Source organism: Nesoenas mayeri (assembly GCF_963082525.1).
Source record: "Nesoenas mayeri genome assembly, chromosome: 1".
NCBI classification, from domain to species: Eukaryota; Metazoa; Chordata; class Aves; order Columbiformes; family Columbidae; genus Nesoenas; species Nesoenas mayeri.
This window is the reverse complement of record NC_137541.1, coordinates 196,101,099-196,125,640: the sequence shown is the minus strand read 5'-3', so window position 1 is coordinate 196,125,640 and position 24,542 is coordinate 196,101,099. Positions and strand designations below refer to the sequence as shown.

At 39.5% G+C, this 24,542-nt stretch overlaps 1 protein-coding gene across 1 annotated transcript; it reads right to left on the bottom strand.

Annotated features, from left to right (window-relative positions):
- Positions 1 to 386: 386 nt before the first annotated feature.
- Positions 387 to 24,492, bottom strand: NPAT (nuclear protein, coactivator of histone transcription). Its single transcript, XM_080352707.1, has 18 exons — positions 24,367 to 24,492; positions 20,605 to 20,723; positions 19,044 to 19,104; positions 17,533 to 17,605; positions 17,018 to 17,058; positions 15,815 to 16,045; positions 15,280 to 15,364; positions 13,976 to 14,108; positions 13,391 to 13,482; positions 13,220 to 13,307; positions 11,423 to 11,519; positions 10,777 to 10,908; positions 8,317 to 10,008; positions 6,547 to 6,662; positions 6,346 to 6,454; positions 5,132 to 5,189; positions 2,497 to 3,649; positions 387 to 1,641 (listed from the first exon to the last, which is right to left on the bottom strand). Exons 1-18 carry the CDS (start codon positions 24,401 to 24,403, stop codon positions 1,564 to 1,566), a joined length of 4,395 nt encoding a protein of 1,464 aa, XP_080208833.1. The 5' UTR covers positions 24,404 to 24,492; the 3' UTR covers positions 387 to 1,563.
- Positions 24,493 to 24,542: the final 50 nt, after the last annotated feature.

Below are 24,542 nucleotides of genomic sequence, written 5' to 3'. Positions count from 1 at the left end.
CACCTGAACTGAAAGACAATGGTGGATTTCGGCTGTCCCATGGAAGAGCTACACCGTGTCTCAAATAAATAGCAAATCATCTATTTAACAATAGCACATATAAAAATACCATGTATCAACAGACAGAATGCTGTTAAGCATGAAATACCACCATGTAGCAGAAACAATTGTTTTTGCCATTCTGACAATTGCTGCTATTGGAACAGTGTTTGATACTGAACTTTCATCAAAAAATGACTGATCAACATGACTTTAATATACAATGTCCGCAAGGCTGCTTAGTGGACTTACAAAATATTAAGCAAGACACACAACTTCTTATTAAACCAAAAATATTTATTCAAGCTGTAAATGCTATGCAGTATTTAGTTATTGGATGGGTTTAATATAAACATCTACTGCATAATATTTGTTCCTTAGGAATCCTCATAAACTATCTGAAACATTGCCCTGTTGCTGTACAGATCTCTTAAAAAACCCTTGCATTTTTAAGACCTCAACAATTTGAAAACAGAGGAAAGACCAGTAGAGAAGGTTCTGCAGCACTGGAGCAAGGCTTGCTGTGGTAATTTTCACCCATGCTCATTTTTACGCAGATAGAGGCTGAACTTTTCCTGTATCTGTTTTGAAGAGATTTTCCACAGCAGCTATGAAAATTCAACATTAAACAGAAAGATGAGATGCAAATTTTTCCATGTCTGACTAAAAGCGTGAGTGACATTAACAAATGCTTTCTCAACAGTACAAATGACAGTGAAAGACCTGATGCTTGCAACAGAACATGCTGAAATTCTGGTCTGGCTTTTGCTACAGTGTCAGTATTCGTACCAGGGTATGGACAGGGGGGGAACCCGCAGCCAAGTACATGGCTTGAAAGCAGCTTTTGCATTCAAATGACATAAATTACATCCTCTGTAGCAAATCCAGTAAAGAGATGAGATGGAGACAAGTTCAAGTTCTTATCTGCATGACTGGTTGGGAAAAGCTTCATCGGATGAGAAATACCACTGGAGGTTTTACTGGCCTCACGCGTAGTTACCTCTTTCAAAGCCTCACATCGTGGGTTTGACGGCAATGAGAGGAGAGCGCGTTAGTATGAGCCCATTACAGCCAAAGACTGAGTCCCTCTGGGATTCAACAAGACAAGGCAAGCGGCTGGGCTGGCTGCCCCGTCTCACAGCACTGAACTTCAAACGCCGTCAGACTCAGCCCGTGGCAGCGATCGGCTACAGCGGTTTGGGGGGAAGTAGAGAACGCAGCAGAACACAGACAACGTGGTCTAACAGGAAACATACAACTTTTCTTACATTACATTTATACAAATTTACAATTTTGCAAATTAAAAGGCTCTATATTACGCAAGTGCTTTTTAAAAAATAAACATATACCAACTTAATGATATTTACACTTAGCAACCTGCTTCAGAAACAGCATGATTTTGCTATAAAGTGAAAATTCAGTGCACTGAAAGTGCAACTCACTCCTCAGAATTAACTTCTCTTCCCATGCAAAACCTCAGCACAACAGTACTCAGCTTCAGACAGTCACCGTTCAACAACTTTTTCATTCATCATAATGCAAAGACAACAGGAACTTGTCCACATCCATTCCTGCTGGAAAAGAATTTGGCAGCTTCTTTTTCTGTGGGAGAGGAAAAGAAGAGCTGTGTTAAGTACCGCAGAGTCTGTACACATTCCTTTTGTCCTCATCCTCCCATCTCCCTTACAGACAAACTGCACAAAGCTCACCCAAAAACCAGACACCGAGGTGCTGCATGTACCCCCAGGGTATGAACAGTGGGGCTGGGGGACAGGAGCAGCTGAGCGCTCACCCATAGCAGCGTCACAGCCGGAGTTCAGCCCCCGCAGCCCTTCTCACGTGTGCAGTACGAGTAACTGAGCATTCTTCAGCTATGATATTTCACTCATAAATTACTTTTAGTTACAAAAACCCCTAGGTGTGCTGAATGACAGTTGCACTGTGTCTCCTTTTTGATTATTTACATACATCACCTTTCCACATCTCACACCTTCGCTATTTGCCATTAAATCAAATTCCCACCTCAAAGGCCTGGTGCTGTATGAGAGACTGGGAATGCACAAAATGTGAATTCCTTGTCCGCTGGGAAATGAGGAGGCAAGAACAGGCTGAATTTTACTAAGACCTAGTTTGAGTTTGGCCTAATTCTTACATTCAATCTAGAAATGTATACTGAAGTTCGCATTTAGAAACTTATTCATGTTTCGAGAAGTAATTTGGTTTTCATAGATATGTGCAGAGTCAGCAGGAGTTACTTGTGTGTGTCCGAAGACTGTGCTAATCTTAACACCACCAACAGCTCACAGTAGGCTCAAGAGGCAAGGTTAGTAAAACTGACAAATATGAACAGGATGTCAGGAATTTGGATTAGCAGCTCTGAACTATCCCCTTATAAATAACATATACACATGTGATACATATTTAGAATTTTAAATTAAAAGTTAATGCTTGACTTGCCTTTATTTTCTTCTTTTTTGATTGTGTTGGAGAGCTTTGAAGGTCTTTCCTATTTGCAGAACGAGAATTTCTCTCGCTCTCATTCAAGTCCTCCAGTTTCCTTTTCTTTACCGTGCTCCGTAAAGATCTGAGCTGTTGCATGTTGTCCTTGAGGGGAGTTGCGGCGCTAGTCCTGGCGATGGCCGCTCGTGACAGGATCATGAGGGTGTGCGCAGCCATGCTGACGCTGTTCTCGCTGCCCGTCTCGCTGGCCGGGCTGCAGGCGGGCAGGTCTGGCGTGGCAGGGGGCACCATCACTCTGGGGGTCGCGCTGTCCTCGCTGAAGCGCCGACAGGTCGGTGTCCGTACGCTGTCTGCAGTATCATCCGTGTGCCTGTCCCCGACTCCGGATGGCGTACGGGGTACTGGCAATTCTCCGTTTTCAACTGTTTTACTAGTCGGGCTGTGCCACTGAATGTCTTGCAGCATTTCCACACACTGTTTAGTGAACGGACTTGACAGGCAAAGGCCTTGGTTGGAACCTTTAGCTGGTTCTCGCTTTGGCTCCTTTGAAGACAAAGCAGCGGACACGGAAGATTTGCTAGTCCCGTTTGACAGCGCCCCTTGCTTTTTGTTCAGCTCTGGCACCGAAGCAACTGTCTTCTCATTCCACAAGCTAACGCTTTGCTGGCCATTTGAGAGTTTGGCCGTGTCCTGGCTCTTCTGCTTTTCCTCACTATCTCTCCGTAACTCATTTTCTTTATTTGCGGTGGTCTTGTGGAAGGGATCCGGGGGAAGCCCCGCAGCCGCCACCTTCCGCTCGGGCTGCAGCTCCTTTGCAGATGCGCTTCTGTTGCTGCCAACTTCTGGCTTACACAGAATTCTGGGCAACGTTTTATCCTTCTCTCTCTTTGCTGACTGAGCCTTAGAGGATGATGCAGAGTCAGCAGCAAATGAAGCATTTTCATTTCTTTCTTTTTGGGATGAACTCTTAGTCGTTTGAATTTGGGCGTTTCCCCCTGCAGCAGGTAGGACGTTATCAAAGCATAGGACTCTCCTGTGACTTTCACTTTGTCTTGAATTTGAGCTGGTGCTCTCTACTGGTGCTACAGGTAAGTTCTCCTCTACCTTCCTTGCTGCTTCTGCAGTGATAAGCTTGTCCGAATTTCCAGTCCTGAAAATGAGATGAAAATACTTCAGCAAAATACTTGTTCTTATTGCACAAGTTTATTTTGGCTGGCTCGAAGTCCTCACCCACCCCTCAAAACACCCCTTTAAGGCTCTCTCCATTCTCTATATGTAAGTATGTTATCAATGCGCAAAGATCAAGAGCAAGGGATGACAACTGCAGAAAGCTTCAGAGATGGCCAAAAAGAATGACAAAAAGGTATGAAACAGGGTCTGTACAAAGAACAATGAGGCAGACTGGGGCTTTTCAGCCTGGCAAGAGAGATGACTGAGGGAAATGCAACAGAGCTCTGGGGAAAAACAAACCAAAACCAAACAAATAAACAACAACCAAAAGGAAACTATTCCCTGTATCTAGGGGCATCAAGTAAACTATTACCAGGTTCAAAACAAAACCAGGAGGTTTGGACACCGCATGTAATTGAGCTTGGGAACTTTTTACCCTGGGATATTTGTGGACGCTGGTAGTTTGTCTGAGTTCAAAAAGAACTGAGCACGTTCATGACAGCACAGTCCATCCTGAAATCTGGTTCTGGCTCTGGCAGCCCTGGGAGCTGAATTGGCTACACAGATGCCAGAACATTCTGGGTGGTAAAGCTGGTGTGGGCTGTAGCAGTTTGAGATGAGACAGAGGGTAGGAATGAGAAATTACATTTTGCTCTCTTTGCTATTCAAAACATATGCCTAGAGATTGACTAAAATTAACACAAAGCTGAATTTTCAAGATGACATTATCCCAAATCTTGCTTCTGTGGCTTTTTAAGAATCACACATTTTTACATGCATGTATGCTGTATACCTTGGTATACATTGGGTTATTTTTTTAATAAGTTGACTTTATTGTTCCTGTTTTCCTCCACTTTTCCAATATTCTACCTGAGTTCTGGATAGGTAGGTTTTTTTTAAAGTGTACTTTTACAATAAAAGAATGTTTCACCTCTAATATTTAAACAGAACATCTTATCTCTTTCTACGCTCTTGCTCATTCCAACATCCTTTTGTTTCCCAAGTCCATGAATGATAAAGAGTTACCACCGAAGCCCTGCTTCCTTCTCTCTCCCTTGCCTAACAGAAGACTACTACCTGTCCTGATTAGAAATTAAATGATATCCAAAAGGGGCTAGTCATCAAAATCTTTCACTAAATGTAACACGTAATCTCCGGTAGCTTGGACTCCACTCACACAATATTTATTTGATGATTGAGATGGGTGTAAATAAACACAAAGCCACACCAAATTCACAGAGGAGCAGTAACAGCAGAATTCTAGCACAGGCTTGTCGTTAATAACGTCGTGGTACCAGCACTAACGCACATCTGCATCAATCCTCCGAGCAGACAGTCGGGGGGGGCGCAAAAAAACATGTATTGCTTATGTCACCATTCAAAAAAATCTGTCCCACTCCCAGTCAACACAGGACGAAGAAATGCACGGCAGGAATAAGTTTGGATACTGAGCACTACTGACCTTTGTGTTCGAGAATTTGTGTGGTTCAAAGGCTCAGCTACACTTGGTACCAGTTTTCCTGAAACAACAGATGAAGCATTAATAAACAAATGCATTCCGAGTAAATCATCTCACCGTTAGTACGATGTTATCTGTAGGTGTGGCACTTCGGGAGATGGTTTAGAGGTGGACTTGGCAGCACTAAGTTTATGGTTGGACTTGATGATCTTAAGGCTTTTTTCCAACCTAAATGATTCTACGACATTTCACCTGACAGAGAATCACAGAAAAACCCAGCAACAAAACTTTGCCATAATTTTCAGATTTACAGATTAATAGATTAGCAAAGGTCACCAACGAAGTACAACTGAAGCTTTTTTGCTGTCTACACTTAGATAATACATAGGCCTGGCAAGACAAAACCAATTAAGCTGGACTTGCAAACGCACGCAGGGATTTCCAAGTATTAATAGAAGCAAAATAACCACAGGGAACTCTCAAGTTATCAGTCAGCAAAGCAGCATGCAGACTACCTACACCATCCCAGCTTTTTTCTTAATTTGCAACTTCATTCTGCTTTCATTTTTATGTGTTAGACTACTCTTTTTTAAAAGAGCTAGACAGACTAATGCACAAATTACCCTTATAACTCAATTGATATGTTCAATTATTTTTTCTTTACTCCCTCCCAATACTGAGAAATTAATGTAATTCCAGTCTTGTTTCAATTTACTATTTAAAGAAGCAAAGTCTAAAATAAACATACAGAAGTATATACCTGAAATAAGAAACAGAAAGAGAGCATTCTTTGTATAAACATGCAATACTTCTATTCTATATTTTCCTTGATAAATTTTTAGAAATGCTGACTCTTCTAATAACTTCTGTATTTCCATGTGGCTTCATTTGACGGCAGCAGTAAACTGTAGTTACAACCAATAAGATAACAAATAACAAGAAATAAAAAGAAAGGTACCTTAACTGCATTAGAGCCTTGAAACATTAAATTTCCAAAATAAGCTTGACCCCAAATCTGGAATTATTTAATACGCTGGGAGTCTTCTTTGTAAATTGAGCAAATATAGTTACTAATTGGCTACAGGCCTCTCTCAAAGCCGTCCCAGCAGCTACCTGCAGAGGAGCACTAGTATCTATAAGACTTTATCACTCAGAACCAACATGCATTTAGAACCCTCACTTTCCTTCTGCCCTTCTCCAGAATGCCAGGTGGGTACCTGTATTAGTCTTGTTTCTTGCTCCAGGAATCTTTTGTGATTTGGGAGGGATGGGAAGCTTCGGGACACTTCTGTTGCACACTGGATTAGCCACCGGCATATGGAGAACCTTGGAAGAATTGCAATATTCCGTTACAATTTACCAAAAGACCCCTTATCGCTTCAGCTTTAATTTTGATAAGGTTTATTCGGATGCGCTACCTGGCGGGCAGGTGCTGAGAAAGTATTTCCATTTTGTCCTACTACCGAGAGAGGGATCATTCCCACCATTCCTTGCAAAACTGGTTGCACTGGAGATGCGATTATAATGGCAGAACCTAAAAAACAAAGTGTTGAAACCAAAACACTGCAGTGAAAGAAAAGCTTGAAGTCAGGATTTCTTAAAATTATGGCTGGTTAAACCTATGGCAAGAAAAGCTCTGTTGTTTTTTTTTTTTTATAAAAAACATCATCCTAACTATATGTCACTACTAGAAAACTGGGTAAGTAGCTATTATTTTTAGTTTAACTTGGATTCTTTAGTTAAAGTCTGTTTTCCTTGTTAAGAAATGGTTCACAATTAAGCTTGAAGTATAACATACCTATGTTAAGGCTTGAACTTTAAATTAATTTATAAAAAACCCAGAAAAAGTAACATTAAATAGCTCACTTTGCTGCTTAACAAGTATTAACTACTATTTGCATCCTATTCCCTACAATTAGCACACTCAAAAGCTGTTAGTGGAATTTTTTTCTTCCATTGCACCCATAGCCCTTTCCCCTTATAAGCACACAACAAATCGGGAAAGGTTGGTTTTGTCTGTGTGTAGGTATCTAATGTACATTCCTGGCTTGTAGGAGGTTTACATGTAGAACACAAAGACTTTAGTTAATTCGTGGTTTTGAGATCAGCTGTTAAAACAAAACATAAAGAGACTAATTTAAGCCAGTTTCCTACTTAACTATCTAAATCATTGTTAAAATAGTTGTTTTACATTAGTTATGCTAACGGGGTGTAAGAGTGGCTGCGAGATATACAGAAATAGCAAAGAAAGGAAACTACTATAGAACATTAATTGAAAAGTGAAAAAAAATATCAAAAAGTGAAAGAAAAACTGATTGCAGGCAGTTCTTCAGTTACATGAGCACCACCAGAAAATATATCAAATGCAGAAGAACGGGCAAACTTCTGTTTTTTTCCCTGTGAAAAAAGCCCAAGACAACAGTTGCATAAAGAAATCACCCGGACAGAAAAGGCCAGGACACCAAGATCCCGCATGTTCTGCTGTGCCAACCTGTGTCTGACCACGGTGAAACGACTACACGCACAAATTCAAGGATAACTGTGACAAGTTTTTAGTTTTGGAAAGAAACCCAAAAGTGTTGATTATAACCAGCTTATAGTCAGGCTTAACATTTCAAAAAGCACTTAAAATTTTATCACTGTAGTAATAAAAATGCTTGCACCAGCAGAGATTCTGTATCATGGAAAAGAAATAATGCTACACTTTTGTATTTGTCTAAATGTACTTCTAGCGTAGACTAGTACCAAAACAAACCAAGGAAGTAATTTTGGAAGGGCTATCTACATCCAGCCAGTTATTTAAACTACATATAGGTTCCTATAACACAAAGCATTCTATTTATAACAGGAATATTATTAAAACAAACTAATTGCTTAATTTAGCTGAAACAACAGATCTTTTGTATTATAAGCCAAAATATGCTTCCTGAATTTAGCACTGCTAAAACCATATATTTAGGCTTCTGACATACGAGACTATGTTTTCCAAAGCAGTCTGCTCAATGACTCTTGATGATTTTTATTCCATTTTCAGTAGCAACTAACATACTCAAAAAATACAAAACTTCTGGCTGGTTTCAAGGGGCAGATAGGGCAGTGTTTAAAAAAATCAGTTTACTTTTAATGTACTTACCAAAAAATAAAAAAAGCAGCTATATAAACAACACATTTTCAAATAATGAGATTACCTTGTGGGAAATTCGGGGAGACAGTCTGGTTTGCTGCAAATGCATTGCTGGATCTAGGAGGAGTCCGTAACTGCTGCACAGCTGGAGCCTGGGCAGCAAGCGGCATAGAATTGCCAGGCAATACAACCACATTTGACGGTGTCACAGCTGTGCCCAAGGCGGCTGGGTCAGTCACACATGTGGCTATATAAAGGTTGTTGGAACTGCCAAAAGCTGTGCTGGTGGCTGGCATCAACTGTATAAATCCCCCTTCCTTGGAGAGATTAGTTTTATCAGCAACTGCAAAAGCAGCACAGTCTTCATTCTGAGCGGTAACTGTGGCGACCACAGGATCCTTAGGTCTAAGCACAAGAAGATTCTGCTCCGCCAAAGCCGCATCCACATTTTTTTCCACGTCTTCTGACATCAGGCATTTGGACAGGCCTGCACTTTTGGCTGGGGATTTGGCTGGAGAAGACAATATTATAGTTGGCAAATTTTCTCCTGTGATACTGGAAACAGCATTATTTAACTCTGTGTCTGATGAAATGAATGGATCATCGCTGATGATGATCTTGAGGGACATTATATTGGAAGGATCAACATCCATCGGTTGACTACTAGAAGATACACCGCTGATGCTCTTGGCCTCAGGACCTGACTCCTCTGTTGGGGATGCAGTTTGTGGGGGAGGAGAGTGGCATATTTCAGATGTAGTAAGATTATTTTCAGTGGATACTACAGAAATTTCTGTACACGCACCATCACCAGAAGAGAAATACATATTATCAGCATCGACTTTTGTAGAAGATGAAGGCTCTTGCATTTCCCCTTGTGTTCCCTCTGAGTTTGACAATGCTGAAGGGAGGTTAAAATCTTTCTTAGAAGGCTTATCAAGTGTATGCTGATCATTTGAATAAGGTTTGTTAGAAGTATCAACAACTTGAAGCTGCAGCTCTGTTTTGACCAGATCTGAAACCTTCCCTGCAGGCCTGGCAGCACAGTCCGATTGTGCTCCCTGTTCCTGATGGGGAGAGCGGGGGCTGCAGCTCCCTGGTAAAACACGAGCTACGGCAGCTGTACCAGTTGTTACAGCCTGTTCTTTTCCTGCATCTGCTGATGGGCTAGAAAGCGAAGAATTGTTTTTTCTCAGCAGTACACTGTGGCCAGGGCTCCCATGAGAAGGGCTTTTAGTGAGTGTGTTTTCAGATAATGATGTATTCGGTGATAACTGGCATTTATTTCCAGAATGCGTTTTGTTTTCACTGGCTTTAGAACCTTCTGCCAATGGAATCAAAGAAATCTGCTGACTACCAGAAGGAACATATTCTAGATTAGGAGTACTTTGAGCACTCTGATTTAGTGAGTCTTGTGCAATTTCCACAGCTCTTTCTGTGTCAGCCACTAACACAGACGCCTCTTTTTTATTGTAAGAATCTCCGCAGCGCTCGTTACATTCACCACCAGGGCTCTGTCTCTGGTTCGGTGCCGTCAAACCAGGCACAGAGTCAAAAGCGATTTCAAGCTCTCCCATCTGTTCAGGGGTAACGGTTTCAAGTACTTCAGTCTGCTTCCTTGGTCTACTATGTCCATCCAACTGTTCGCTGGTTGCATTTTTCTTAGCCATGTCATCAGTAATGCTGGTCTTCAAGGCACCCGATGCTTCTCCTAACAGGAAACCCTTACAGGACAGCGATTCTCTAGAATTATCACCTGTAAATCAGAGAATTGGCTCCATAATTATTAGAACAGACACAGCATTTTGGAAGTGACTTATCAGTTCAGTGGAAAACTGTTTCACATGAAACTAAGTGGGGATAATGCTACTCAGCCTTACTTTCAAGCTGAGTGGAAAGTATATGAAACACATGGCTAGATTATATACATTAGGCAATCTGGCAAATCAGTTGTACATAAATAATAAGTGTTAATATGATAGTGGCTCAAGTCACTACACCAGACTTCCAGAAGCACAAAAAACATCTCAGGATAAAGACCTCTTGGCTCTATTTCTCGTATACTTTCACTACTGTCAAGTACAGGGTAGACAGACTAAACGTACCTTTTGTCCAGCATAAGACTCTTTATGTATTAATTAACCAATACATTACACAACAGAGAGAAAAGATTTAACTGTTAGATACAAGATATTATCTTTCTTGATGTGTTCCACAATGAATACTGCAAAGCATCTCTGTTTTGAAAGAGAAAACAGTTTTGCAGATATCCTGGTTTCATTTAGGAGCTTATAAGGTATACCTTGTAAGTACGCTGACGGGCTACTGTTAAATTTATAGACCGAAACTTTCTAAAAGACTAGGTGTATCCACATATTCATGCAATGTAAGTGTCAGATTCGATTTTACCATTGAAAATAGAAAGATTTTGAAATGTACAAATTGTCTGAAAATATTTTCATACGGAAAAGTGAAGAGAGGAGAAGAGGTCGTAAAGAAAACAAACACAAAAAGCAATACATACACCTACTAGTTTCTTCTGTTCCTAAAGAACTTCCAAGAGTTTCTAGGTTATCCTCCTCCACCAGGATTGCATTTTCTACTCCATTCTGACCAGAAATACCAGCAGGTAAGTTCTTGTTTACCTTGCTCTTTCCTATTTTCAAAATAAAGAATGATTAGATATGTTATTTTACACACAAAAGCCATTATTACATTTTAAATGAAGCATGGAGATTTCAAATTCAACAAATGCCATCCTAAACTAAAATAACTGTTTTTCTATATTCATTTCAAATCCAAAAATAGCATAAAAATGTCCTTATATTTTATGTGAGGATATCCCTGATCAGATAAAGAGAAAAATTTTACAACAGTAAAAAAAAACAAGCATGGACTATCATCCTTTAGACCAGAAGAGTCTAAAATGACAGCAATAAAACGATCGCTGATGCAGCACAAAACCCGAATTTCAGCCACAAGAAAATCTCGTGCTTTATAGTCATGTATAATTGTATATAAAAATCTCGTTCTGAACGGAGGGACACAGATGCCATACAGTCCATGTCTCTTGCGAAAGAGGCCAGCTGAACTACCTTTGCCTCTTCAAGCAATACTTAAGAAAACTGATGCTTTACAGTAATGGCACAACTGAGAATAATACACCCTACCATAATCAAACAAGTCGAAGAGTGCCTGAAAAGCTGGATCCGATTCTGTCTGTTGTAGAATGTCCTGTATGGCCTCTTCTGACATATGAATTTCACCCTGAGAAAAGACAAGACATACAGAACTGTTAGACAGTTACTTCGACAACTTCAAACAAAGACATGAGTAGTTTTATCTTCAGATTGGTTTTAGTTCTATTACTTCTGCTCAGCATAGAAACATAAAGACTAATGCTGGAAACATTTCTGCCACAAATTTAATGGCTGTTAAAAAAATATGAGTGATTGCAATTTATGAAATAAAGTCCCCCAAACCCCAAACATCTTTGTCAGACATTACACCCTGCACATGCATATTGGACTATTCTCTACACGACAACCAGCCTTGTTTAGAAGGTCTAAATCTCAGGCTACACTCGTGGCTCATGCAGATGGTATAAATGCTGTGAGCCTCCACTAGCCAACCACTGGCAAAAAAAATCCACAAATTAACCCTTATTTCCTGGTTTTGCATATATCCAGAAGACAATGATAAGCCAAGGGAAGTTTATTTCATTTATCCATTACATGTTCTATAATATAACTTCCAACTACTTTTCTGTGGAAGGAAGTTGGAAGGCACAGCTACAGAGGACACTGCTCTAAGGTTCCTTATTCAAGCTGACTTGTTTGGTAGCAGCCCAGGAAGAAAATTAGGAGGACATTCAGAACATATTCAAGTGTTCAAATGTAAAGTTTCTCCTGACTTCCTGGAGATCCCCTAAGCACTCTATGACTTTTGATACCGTGGTTGTAAGGGTGGATATCACACCTGAGATGCTTGATTATTTTGTCTCAGCTACTCTGACTAAACCAAGAAAGTGCTTTGATTTTGTTCTGCTCAGAAATGTAGAACACAGCTTTTTCACCCTGTATTTTGACAAAAACTGACTCAAAAAAAAAATTACCAAATGACAGAATAACAGCTTTTAAGAAATAGACACCTCCACTTCATAAACAGGTAACTGCCTCTACTCTCCTACCCTTTTTATAAGGGCCATGAAGATTATCATTCCCTCATTAAGTCCCCTTTATAACTCTGTGATTGCCAGCTCAAGAGTTGTATGAGAATGAAGGGAGTACACTCAAAGTTTGGGTTGTAGAAGCAGAATATACATTTCCTCCCCGCACAAGACAATATTAAATTTTAAGAAAAAGCATCCTTATTTAGGCTCCAAAGACAATTTCTCTAGCTATACTAGACAATCCAAGTTTATCTTACAGCAAATCAGAAAATCAGATCAGACTAAACATGTTTGGAGACCACAAAGTATTTTAAATTCCTTTTTCTTTTACAAGGCTAACGATCAGCTCCCCAGTCAGAAGATGGTACCTGATCACTGGTACTGAAGATGCAGCAATAAGCAGGCAGCTGGTGACTGTGGGTAACAGCTGAGCACTGCTAGAGACCATCCTAGTCCCTTGGCTTCTGACCCTGCCACATGCTTATGCCATCTTGTACAGGCAGAGGAAATGAATTCAGAGTGCCAAGCTGGCTCAAAATTAACCCCAGCAAAATACCAATATCCTGTCAATTGATCTTCTCCAGCCTGCCCAGCACCACACAAGATCAGAGTTAATGCCTGTGCAAGGGAAGCTGTGGAACCACCTCTGGGCAGCAGCTACTGTTAGACAGACTTAGCTGTATGGTAAAACAAACAAATAAAAAGAAAGAAGACAAAGAAGAGAGTAATCTCAAAAATATCATCATTCTCACATGCCTGGTCTTCCAAAAACACAAACAGGACAACCCACACCTACCTGAAGTCCAAGGATTTCATCAATCGAAGTCTCCTGTTCCGTGGGACCACTGTCTGTCTGTTTAGGGGCCTGAGTGACATTGCCATCACTGGAACACATTAGTCATTAGTTCAGAACTCAAAAATAAATGAAATAAGAATACGTATCAAGTTTAGAGGTTCCTTTTATTACCTGCCCAGGATTTTGTTAATGTTCTCAGCAAGCTTCTCCTGAAGAGATTTGTTGCTCAAGATTTTTTCTCTGGCATTTTCAATAACCAATTGCTGCAAAACACAGTATTAAAGTGGTCAGGTTTCTATCTTCATCATCACTAGAAAAAAAGCATGAATTTCCAACTTACTGCTAAAAAAAAAAAAGTCAATTAAACACAGAGAACACGCTTTATAAAAGAGAGACAGCTGATTTGTGACTGGATGACACTCCTAAGAAAATCATCCCAAAACAGTCCTGTACTCCTCCTAAAATATTGCAAGGTTTATTGTGCTTTCTGATTTCTATTATCTAAAAAATTACTGTATTCTGACAGTTTTCAGGCATCTTAGCAAAGCCAATAAATCAAGGAAAAAAACCCTCTACATAGCCATGCCATCCTAACTAGTTCAGTACACACAAGAGCTACTTCAAATACAAAACAATACATTTATCTTCTAAAGTCAATTTCTGTAATACCCAAGACAAACAAGACATAAACGACTAGTTCTCCATAGTCTGAATGTGTTTCTTCAATGTAAATACCATGCATAAATATATACTCACTGGGAAGTTACCATCTATGAATTCTTCAAGCGGCTCACTTTCTTTTTCTATTATTACTTCCTCAGGGTCTTGAGAACTTCTAGTTGCTGAAAGAGGTCCAGAGGTTGCGATGCTTTTCCTCTTCTGAGATTCACTGAAACATTGCAGGAAATTTATGATGTATTTTGTGAGAACATAGCAAACAATGCACTTAATGGTCAGTAAATCAAGTGTTTCTCTTCCTTCTTAACAAATGAAAGATTTTAATCAACAGAAAATTAACTACATACTGGAAATACAATAAAATCTGATATTAATACCTGTTACATTATGTCATATGCATATATTGTGTCTCAATTCATAGAGGTTACAAACAAATGTACAGACTGTGGGTAAACAGCACAATGGTAAACTGAATTCCATGCTGACTATTCAATATTTTCCCCTGCCCAGTACATGTTACTTTAACTGGTGGTACAGGTTCGCATTAACTGCCACTCAAGAAAAAGATTTGAGCATCCCCACTGAAAATAAATATCTCGCAAGGAGCAGCTGTTGCCAAAGAAGCAAACAAACATTGGGTTGCATAAGAACTTAGATGCTGCATAGAAAATGGAAAGTTTTTATATGATATCACAGTGTAGGCTCTTCTGAAACCATCAGTCAGTAGTGGCAATAAAATCAGTTATATACAAAAAAGTCATGCAGGAGTAGAGGACTTGGGAAAGGTGTGAATGAGTAAGGATCTGGAAAAATGATAAACAAAACCACTGACTGGGATTTAGTTCAGGGATAAAGACAACAAACGGAACACAGAGACCAGTCAACTCACTGAAAACAAAAGGATGTTAGAAAAGAAGAATAAAAAATGCAAAACTAGTAAAAGAAGAGTTTTTCACACCACTTTTAGTACAATATGAAATTTTTTGCTGATAAAATTGACTGAAGCCAATAGTTTTTTCTAAGTTAAAAACAGGCAAGACACACTAATCAATATCGAGAATTTTCATAATTGATAAGGATATTTTAGCAGGAATACTAAATCTCAGGCTCTAAAATTATGTCTAACACTGGAATAATGTGAAGACCAGCTACATGGAATAAAGAAGCACAACTAGACTTTATCAGTCTAATGTGATGTTCTCTGACTTTCCCTTTCTTTGTGAAACATCACGCACCGGCCACTCTCAGTGGATCTTAAATGTGTTGAAACACTCTGCCATCTAAGAAAATTTACACTAGAGGTTAGAACACTGCACAACCGCTAAACAATCTTAAAAACAACCAAAACCAAACCAACCAAAACCAAACAGAAAACTGTTTACCTTTTTCGTCTTCCTGGAGAAAGCAAGTTTGAATGAAGCTTTCGTTCTTGTGATGCTGGAACTTGAATGTGTATGAAATCTCCTGCTTTATAAAGAAAAAACAGATCATGATGCCAGTAGCTTTTCCAGTGACATCGTTAAAGCACTACAGAAATCTATATACCACTTATAATGTTCCAATCAATTCCTGGAAATTCATACAAAATACTTTGGTATTATCATGAAAATGAGAACCATTCCTTTTAAATACACCCTGAGAAAAACATCCACTTGATGTGGATCATCCCTATTTGCTAAAACAAGTGTTTTAGGTGAGAACCCAGGACAGAACAATGACAAAATAATGCACTTCTGATCTCTGAACTCACATTAGCAAGCAAGTATGGAAGAGCCATTTCTGGAGAGCTATGGCAGCAGAGCATGAATTTTCTGGAACTTTTTTGGTGGAAGATGATTAGCCTTGTTCTTAGAAAACTTCCATCTATATCCATAGCTTTTTTTGTCTTAAAAAAGGTTTAAAATGTGCGCAACTTACTGGTGATCTTGCTTTCTTGGGTTTGTGATGGGTGCACAAACAACGTATTCAGTCTTGTCTGTGACACGCTTGGATTTACCGCTGGTCTGTGAATAACTTGAGAGGAAACAACAGGAGAGGAATTCTGTGGCCCTGACTGATGGGCTACTGACAACAACCCCGAGTTTGCAGGAGCTGACTGCTGAAGCATTCTCTGTCTTTTCATTTCTACAATTCCACTCCTTGTACGTGCTGGAGATAATAAAGACACAATGAAAATATATGATAAAGGAATGTTAAAAGGTTGCTGGTTTTCCAAGATCTAATTAAAGATGCGCCATTGAAACTTTTTTGTTCTTCAAGAACTAATTAGTGAAACTCAAAAAGTTAAGTCTTCTGTGTTACAGGTTTGAGCCAAAATAATTCAAGATGTATAGACAACTTAGATGGACATTGTAACCATGCCTGTATCACTGCATCAATATTTAAAGGAATAAATAATAATAATAAATATATTTAATTATGTAATATACCCCTCATATAATTGACTTTAACTGAAATAGCTAAGCCAATGTAAGAATACAAATTTATTTATCAGACTAAATCTGAAATTTAAATAACAGACCACCACCCGATACAGTGAATCTCAGTTCCAAGAACAATCACTACCTATATTTCACATTCTCTCTTCTCACACACTTTACTTGGAAGTCCTACAGAGAGAAAAATTTATTTTTAAGTAAAATAAGTTTTCTTTTTTGAGAGTTCATTTGGCAGTTTCTGTAATGAAAGAAACAATTCTAGATAGAACAAGTATCCTTTCATATTTGGCTTAAATATATGTTTGTATGCATACAAAATAATTGTTCCGAGATGGTGATAAATTTTTATATTAAATCAATAGCTTCAGGACTGAAGCACCAGCTTTTAAATATTTTAACTGTGTAAACTTCTAAAAAGTTTTCAATAGAGAAGAAAGTACTATATAGAGAATTTAAGCCCCTTGCAATAAGCTCAGCTTTTCTTATTTTCCTTTCCTGATCATTACAGTAATCCACAGACCCCACTGAAGACAACAGACATGCTGAAAAAAAACACTGCACAAGAGACTTGACAACACTTTGAGAGTAAAGGATGCTTTACTGATCGCTGCAGCATCCCCCCATTTTTTGCCAAAACAGGTAATTTGAACATAAAGCCCATGGAATTGGCTCAGTTACTTACTCCTTTGATTAGCAGAAAATCCTGTGGAATTCTGCATGCTCCTAAAAAATAAAGCAGGCGACATAAATAAAAGGAGCATAAGGGAAACACTCAGCTACACAGTGTGACAGTATCTGTTATGTGGTTAATGTTGGTGTGGTCCCAACCACACATGACTTCAGAAAGCTTCCACCTACTGATTGTTATTTTTTCAAACAACAGTCACAGATCCTCCAAATGATGCTTGTTACATTTTTGACCAAGTAACCACAATGGTATCAGATTCTAAATGAGTCATACTATATTGTTTTATTACACGAAGGCCACATACACTGATGCCCTCCTTATCGCCTAGTCCTGCTTTAAAATCTTGAAATGTTTACTCATCTATCAACTCCCACATACCTCTTTTTCACCATCTCTCAGAGGCAAGAGAGTGCAAAACCATTCTCACACAATGATAAGGGGAGTTGCTCAACATAGAGACCAACTCTTAAGAGTGAAATTTTACTTTATTGATTTCAAAACTATATTACCTGATCTGAGAAAGCGTATAGTCTAGTTTTTTCCACAGAGATGACATCATTGCTGGAACTTCATTTGTTGTTTCTAAAATAAATCATTAAAAACAAACAAACCAACATTTTAGATGCCCAAAACAGGTATATGATGAGAAAAAGTAAAATCACAAGCAAAAATAATTATTATGGGGTGTTTCAGACATCATATAACTTTAAGTGTGCAGTCACCTTCTTAGTATTCTGTTAATTAGAGAGCCCTAACTCCTAATTTAAGAATTTTGACTGATATGAACACACACTCATCATGGATGCAGTTCTCAGTTTTAGAAACCTAAATGAAATTGAGGCAAAGACATTCACGATGATAATTCTTAGTGGAATCTGCACATTGTCTTGACTCGTGGTCAAATACATGCTAACCTCTCTGGAAGCGGTATTCATATTGCCAAGTCACTTGTGTGCTTTTGAAAATCATAACCTGGCAGACGGGCCTTAATATGTCACCCAAACAGGTGAGAACACCTGGTATTTTTGAAGCACAGGACATTAAAGTACAAATGGAAACATTTGTTTTTGAAGTTTTGAAGTTTTTCAAGGTGTCGAGTACGAAGTATTTTGAAGAAACTGTGTTTGCATCTTATTTACCATTTCCATTAAACCTAGTGTGAAAGGAATAAAACATTCAGAAGTGTTCCAAACATGATATGTCTTAAATTGCAAATCTTAGAACCAAGCACTGCTAAAATCAGTAACTGTTGTTAAACCCAGGAAATGCTCCCTGTCTCTAATACTCATACAAAAAAGAAAAGTTATTCTGAAATGATTGTAATTAGTTTTTTTAAAAAAGACAAAAAACATTTCACACGATAGGATTCTTCCTGGTTACTTCATAGAATCGCAGAATATCTCAAGTTGGAAGGGATTCATAAGGATTATCGAGTCGAACTCCCTACTGCTCACAGGACTACCTAAAACTAAACCACACGACAGAGCGTCGTCCAGACGCTCCTTGTACTCAGACAGGGTTGGTGCCGGGACCTGGAGAGCCTGTTCCAGTGACCAACCACCCTTGTTGTGAAGAACTTTTTCCTGATGTCCAATCTGAACTCCCCCTGATGCAGCTTCATTCCATTTCCATGTGTCTTATCGCTCCTCACCAGAGAGCAGAGATCAGCACCACTCCCTCCTATTTATAGTGTAAACCATAAACAGTGTAATTTTACAAGCATAAACCCAGACATTTTGCACACTTTATCATATCTTTGTGTTTTACTACATTAGGGGTTCTGCCCAAATTTTAAGTGAAAATATATGCTGGCAAATCCAAACTAAGATCATCAATTAATTTTGCTCACAAGAGACTGATCTAATTGACTGTTGTCTGCATAGTATGGAAACCTTCAACTCCTAGCACAGATTGTAGATTGTTCTAAGTCTATATACACATGGATATATTACCTCTTCCTCAAGGAGCTCACAACAAATAAATAAGAAAAATAAAAGAAAATCTCATTCTGAAGGCTTACCTTTTGTTTTCATGGCTACATATTCATTAAGGATAGTTGTCAAGTTTTTTCCACATAGAGACTGGAAAAAAAAATAATGATCTTAGCATCTTCACTAATAAGTTACACTTTGTCTGCTATACCATATTATATTTAAACAGTTCTTTAGAAGACTACACCATGCTGACCCTCAACAGGAACTGGACTTTATGCTGCTGGTGCTGAGTTGTCCCAAACTAGGTAGAGAGCAATCTATGGAACAAAATGTCATTATGAACACAAGATCTGAAATGCTTGATCTCACTGCACAACACTCGTGTAGCTGTTAGAGCTGCATGACCTTCACTCGCCTTTGTTATTATGGAATAAAAACATTAAAAAAAAGATGAATATCTGTAACAGTAATGAGTATGTATCATCATGGAAGGCATCGTGCTGTAAGATGCAAATATGAAGAGAACTTCTGTCTAAAGTAAAATTCTTAACAGTCACACAGAATTAACTTTCACACCATATTTACTTGTTCCGTATTTTAGGTGAAATGAAGAGAATCAAGATTTTAAGGTGACCACTACCATTTGTTTTACCTTCTTGTCTGGTTTGCTAGTGGAAACTCTACAAGGTATGACAAATACAGCCCTTTATTGCAAGTATTTTGAGCCGCAGTGTGAATTTTTTCTGAAGACACTATTGTATCACAATTTTTCCATAAAAATGGAAAAACTCTTCTACTGAGAAAAGGACGATAATTAATAGCTTTAAGAATCTGAATAATCTATGTACATTTGGCTTTTCTAACTTTTGCTGGCCACAGCTTGGTTCTAAATTCCTTACCCCCAAAGTACAGATGGGAAGAATGAAATGGAAAAAAAGGAAGAAGATGCACATATCAATATTAAAATGTTGATACACAGCAATATCTAAACTCTGTAATTTGTATACTACTTTAAAAATTCCATTTTGTATATGTTAAAAATTAAAAGCATCTAATTACCTGGTAGCTACGTGCAAGTGTCTACATATGTAGCTACACACTGCACACCAAAAGTTCTACATTTCACCTGGGACAAAGCAGATGTCACCGATCAAAGAGGAAGCTGAACTGAAACAGTTTTTGTCAACAAAATTTAGTAGCCTTAGATAAAGCTGAGGTGCCTTACCTAAATATTTAATATGTACTCAAAATGGAACACTACTAACTGCTGTCATGCCTAGGATAGGAAAGCAATCTCCAATATATTACAAGAGCAGCCCTAAAATGATTAAAACCCTTGCAACACCCTTCTACAAATCAACCTCAAAGCTAAAAAGACTAAACCTAATATGTTGAAACAAATTTGCATATTTTACACTTAAATGTTTCTTACTAAAATTAAATACTAGAAACCAAATAACTGCTAATACAACAGGATGCAAAAAAAGCCAAACCAAAACAAAGAAAAACAAGCCCAAACCAGAGCGGACGATCTAACTAAACATTTTAAGCAGCATCTGAGAAGTAACTGTTACACCGAGAAATTTCAATTTGCTTTTCCATGATTGAAAGACAATTTAACTTTCTGTTTTGCAAATATAAACTCACCAGCAAGCAGGCTGGAATAAACCCATCCTCTGTACAGTGCTCTGCATATTCTTTCAAATCTGAGCTTTCCAAAATAAATTCACGGCAGGTAGCTAGGAGCTTTTCCTGTTGTAAATACCCTGCAATACATCAGATGGAAAATTTTACTATTTCATTCATTACTTCTGCTCAATAGTTATCAAAGCATTAACATAACTAGCTGCATATAGTATTGAAATAATCACGTAAAGATTCGTATGTTAGACAAAGAAAGCAAAGTTATTTTGAAAGAACACGTATTTTGCAAAATATTTAATAGTTAAAACCAGAAAGAGCATGAAATATTATTGATATTACATTGTATTTACAAACTATTCAAGGCTGAAAGTGAGGCAATATGAAAAACTCCTGATAGATCTTCAGTACAGACAGTATTGTACAGACAAGAACACAAAAGTCTTGGCTCAGGAGGTAAACTAACTCTCACATGGGCTGAACAGCCTAGTTTGATAATTAAATGGAATTCTACAACACTTCCTTAACAAAATGCACGGCTATGTAACAATAACTCTCCACACATCCTCCCATTTCAAACCAGGTAAAACCTGTGCAGCTGTTACTATGTGTATAAAATTGTACAATACCAATTTTTTTAGTAAAAATCAGTAACAGAAAAAGGCTCCCGCCCACTCACTGTAATTTCTATTTCTAATAGATGTACAGGCTGCAACTTGTACTCTGCACACCCCCTCAGGACTGACCTTTCCTTAACAGGAAATATACTGAAAAAGTTCACTTTTCTAAAATTCTATTCGTTTTCTAAAATTCCGTTTCCCAGCAAATATTTTAAGCCCTGCTTTAATCTTCAAATACTCTAAACATTAAAAGACAGAATTAGACCAATCTGAATGAAGGATTCTAGAACAAAGAACCACAAAAGAAAATGTCTTTCTTGACTGTAGCAGAACTGTACATACAGTATTTCAAAGAAAGGATAAAACACACCCAAGTATGCAATGCAGGAGATATATAGATATATAGATATATAGATATATAGATATACACACACACATTAGCATGTCTGTTTCAACGGACCCCCAAAATGGTCCACCTCAGTTCAGGAATACCTATAGAAAAACAGAGCCTTTGAGTTTGCATGAAGACAAATGCACTTCAGCAGATCTGAGTATAACTGGAAAAAACAGATAATACTTCAGACATATAAGTCCTCGTTCAGGTCTTGAAAAATAAGCAAAGTTGGAATAACCACCATGAGTTTAATCATGATGTACGAGCTGGCCTATCCGACAGAAAACATTAGTGGCACCTTAGAAAGGAAAGGGCTATCCTAGTTATTTTTTCCAATACGTTTTGCTAGAAAACTCTCAAGCCACAAATTGCTGAAAGCTGAAAGTGTATTTTGGGGAAATGCAATTATACACCAGTCTTATTCCTATCTGCTGTACCATCCACTGTTGGCCAGGATGGGAGATGGGGTACTAGGGCAGGTGGAGCTTTCATCTGTGCTGCTATGGCTGTTCTTACAATCAAACTCATCCGGACATTTATGTAAAAAAATTTCAACTTTTCTTTCTTGAACCTACTACTACAGTATTGCAAGGGATGAACAAATGCTTGCCTACTGGCACATTTGGCACATACACCAATTTCCTGCAAAATAAGGCATTCCAAAGTTCTAAAATGCCTGAATTAAGATAATCCATGCAACTGAACTGAACTGCTTGTGCACATACTGTATAATGACACAATCTTTAACATCGTCAAAAACAACTTAAAGGCACAGGACCTTCTGAAATAGGAATGTTTTCCTATTTTGTTCTGTCTTAAGAAATGTAGAGATACAAGTCCAACTCATAGTACACAATCACTCTTACATTAATTAAAAAAAGATAAACTTTCTTCTTATGTACTTTTCTATAGGTGAGCTCATCTTATAATTTCAGTTTTGTTTCTTGAACCAATAAACATAAACCTTCACAGCACCAGAAAGACTTATCTAGAGAAGAAAACAAAACAAAACAAAACCAAAACAAAAAAACCCCAAACATACGCACACACACACAAAAATAAAACCAAAACAACAACCAAACAGAGAGATGGAAGAGGAGCAGCACTGGGAAGCCTGTTTATCCACTCAAATTCAGAGATGCCTCATGGAAGAGGAATCCCTATTATAGGCAGAAATAGCAACAAGGAATATCCGGTTCTGCAACCTTAGGTTGCTGAGAAGTCTTCTAGACACGCTGCACACATTGGGCCACAACAGACACGAGACAGAACGGATCACGCTTAGTATTACCAAGATTGTATAGAACATCTGCAAGTCACTGGTAAGCATGTGAGATAAGCTTTCTACCCATCAACTTGTAACTTAATTCATTTTTTTATAGAAAAGTACAGTGAGAGATCTCCCTTGAATGATTTTAAATCTTTTATAATGCATGAAGTTCCTAAAAATCCTCTATTACTTCACAACAATAAAAACATTCATCTCTTACTAGGCGTGTTACTCAAGACAGTAGCAAGAAACATTGCAGGTACCATTTAAAAATAAATTGTGCTGAAGGAACACTGAAGAAAAGATTCAAACTTAAAGGCTTTGGATTAAAAAACTTGTGGAAAACTGCAAACAGAATCTCACCATGCAGCCTCCCAGAGAATCCTGGCACCTGTGCCAACAGACGCTTATGTGTGGGACATGAATATATGGGTCATATTTTTGATTACCATCCATTTGTTCTTATCTTTGGCAGTATCCAAATAATCCAAAGAATGAAGTAAGTAAAAAAAAATAAAAATCACTGCCTGCTGTCGATGTCCTGAACACACTCACTCTGTGCCTTCCACAGACACTGAGCAAACCCAGACTCACAGGTGACAGAAACCAGGAGGAAAAGAAAGATCAGCTGAACCTCAACCCAGCTGCCTCTGGTGTTGTGGATCACCCTTGTATTAACGGAATCACAGAATCACAGAATGTCAGGGATTGGAAGGGACCTCAAAAGATCATCTAGTCCAAACCCCCCGCTGGAGGAAGAACACCTGGATGAGGTTACACAGAAATGTGTCCAGGCGGGTTCTGAATGTCTCCAGAGAAGGAGACTCAACAACCCCCCTCCAGTGTCTGTCACCCTCACTGAGAAGAAGTTTCTTCTCAAATTTAAATGGAACCTCCTGTGTTCCAGTTTGTACCCATTGCCCTTTGTCCTGTCATTGGCTGTCACCGAGAAGAGCCTGGCTCCATCCTCATGACACTCACCCTTTATATATTTATAAACATGAGTGAGGTCACCCCTCAGTCTATCCCGCCTGCGATCAAGCACTTTATGAAGCCCCTTCACCAGGCCTGTCCGCAGGTGCACAGCGGACACCGCCGCGCTCCCGTGAGCTCCCGGAGAACTCGTGTTCCAGACCGGCCGGGGAGCGGCACAGCCCGGCCCGCCGGGCTCCACTGCGCCCGCGGCGGCTTCAGAGGCCCCAGAGTCCCTCAAGATCGAGCTGCGTTCGCTCCCCGCTAGAGACAGGCCCGCAGGAGGCGAGCAGACGGCCCGGAGCCCACGGGGCCCGGGATTCGCCTCGGCGGTGACAACCCGGCCTGGGGGAACGGGCGCGACGCGGTCGAGGGTCAAGGGCGCAGCCGCCCGGCTCTCCCGCGGCGCCCAGGGCGCTGCCGGCGGCTGACAATCCCCGGCAGAGCCCCTCGGGCGCGGCTGCCGCCACCCCTTCCCGGAGACCCCGCCGCGCCTTCACGGGCTCACTCACCCAGCACCAGCCGGGCCACGTCGGACGGCAGCAGCATGGCCCGAGCGGAGCGGGGGGCGGGGGGCGGCGGGACGCGGCTCCGGGCGGCGCAGCGCGGCAGCCCCGCCACCCAGGCGAAGGCGCGGAAACTCCTCCGGCCAGCGCCGCGCCCGCCCCTTCCGCCGGAACCCGCCGCG

Bases quoted from the DNA above. Each gene is read 5' to 3' on its own strand.
- NPAT (XM_080352707.1), bottom strand. From the start codon at position 24,403: ATGCTGCTGCCGTCCGACGTGGCCCGGCTGGTGCTGG. The intron at 10,009-10,776 runs GTATGTATTGCT...TCTGATTTACAG, and splicing joins AACAGAAGAAACTAGTAGGT to GTGATAATTCTAGAGAATCG. The intron at 6,455-6,546 runs GTAGCGCATCCG...AATTCTTCCAAG, and splicing joins TCTCAGCACCTGCCCGCCAG to GTTCTCCATATGCCGGTGGC.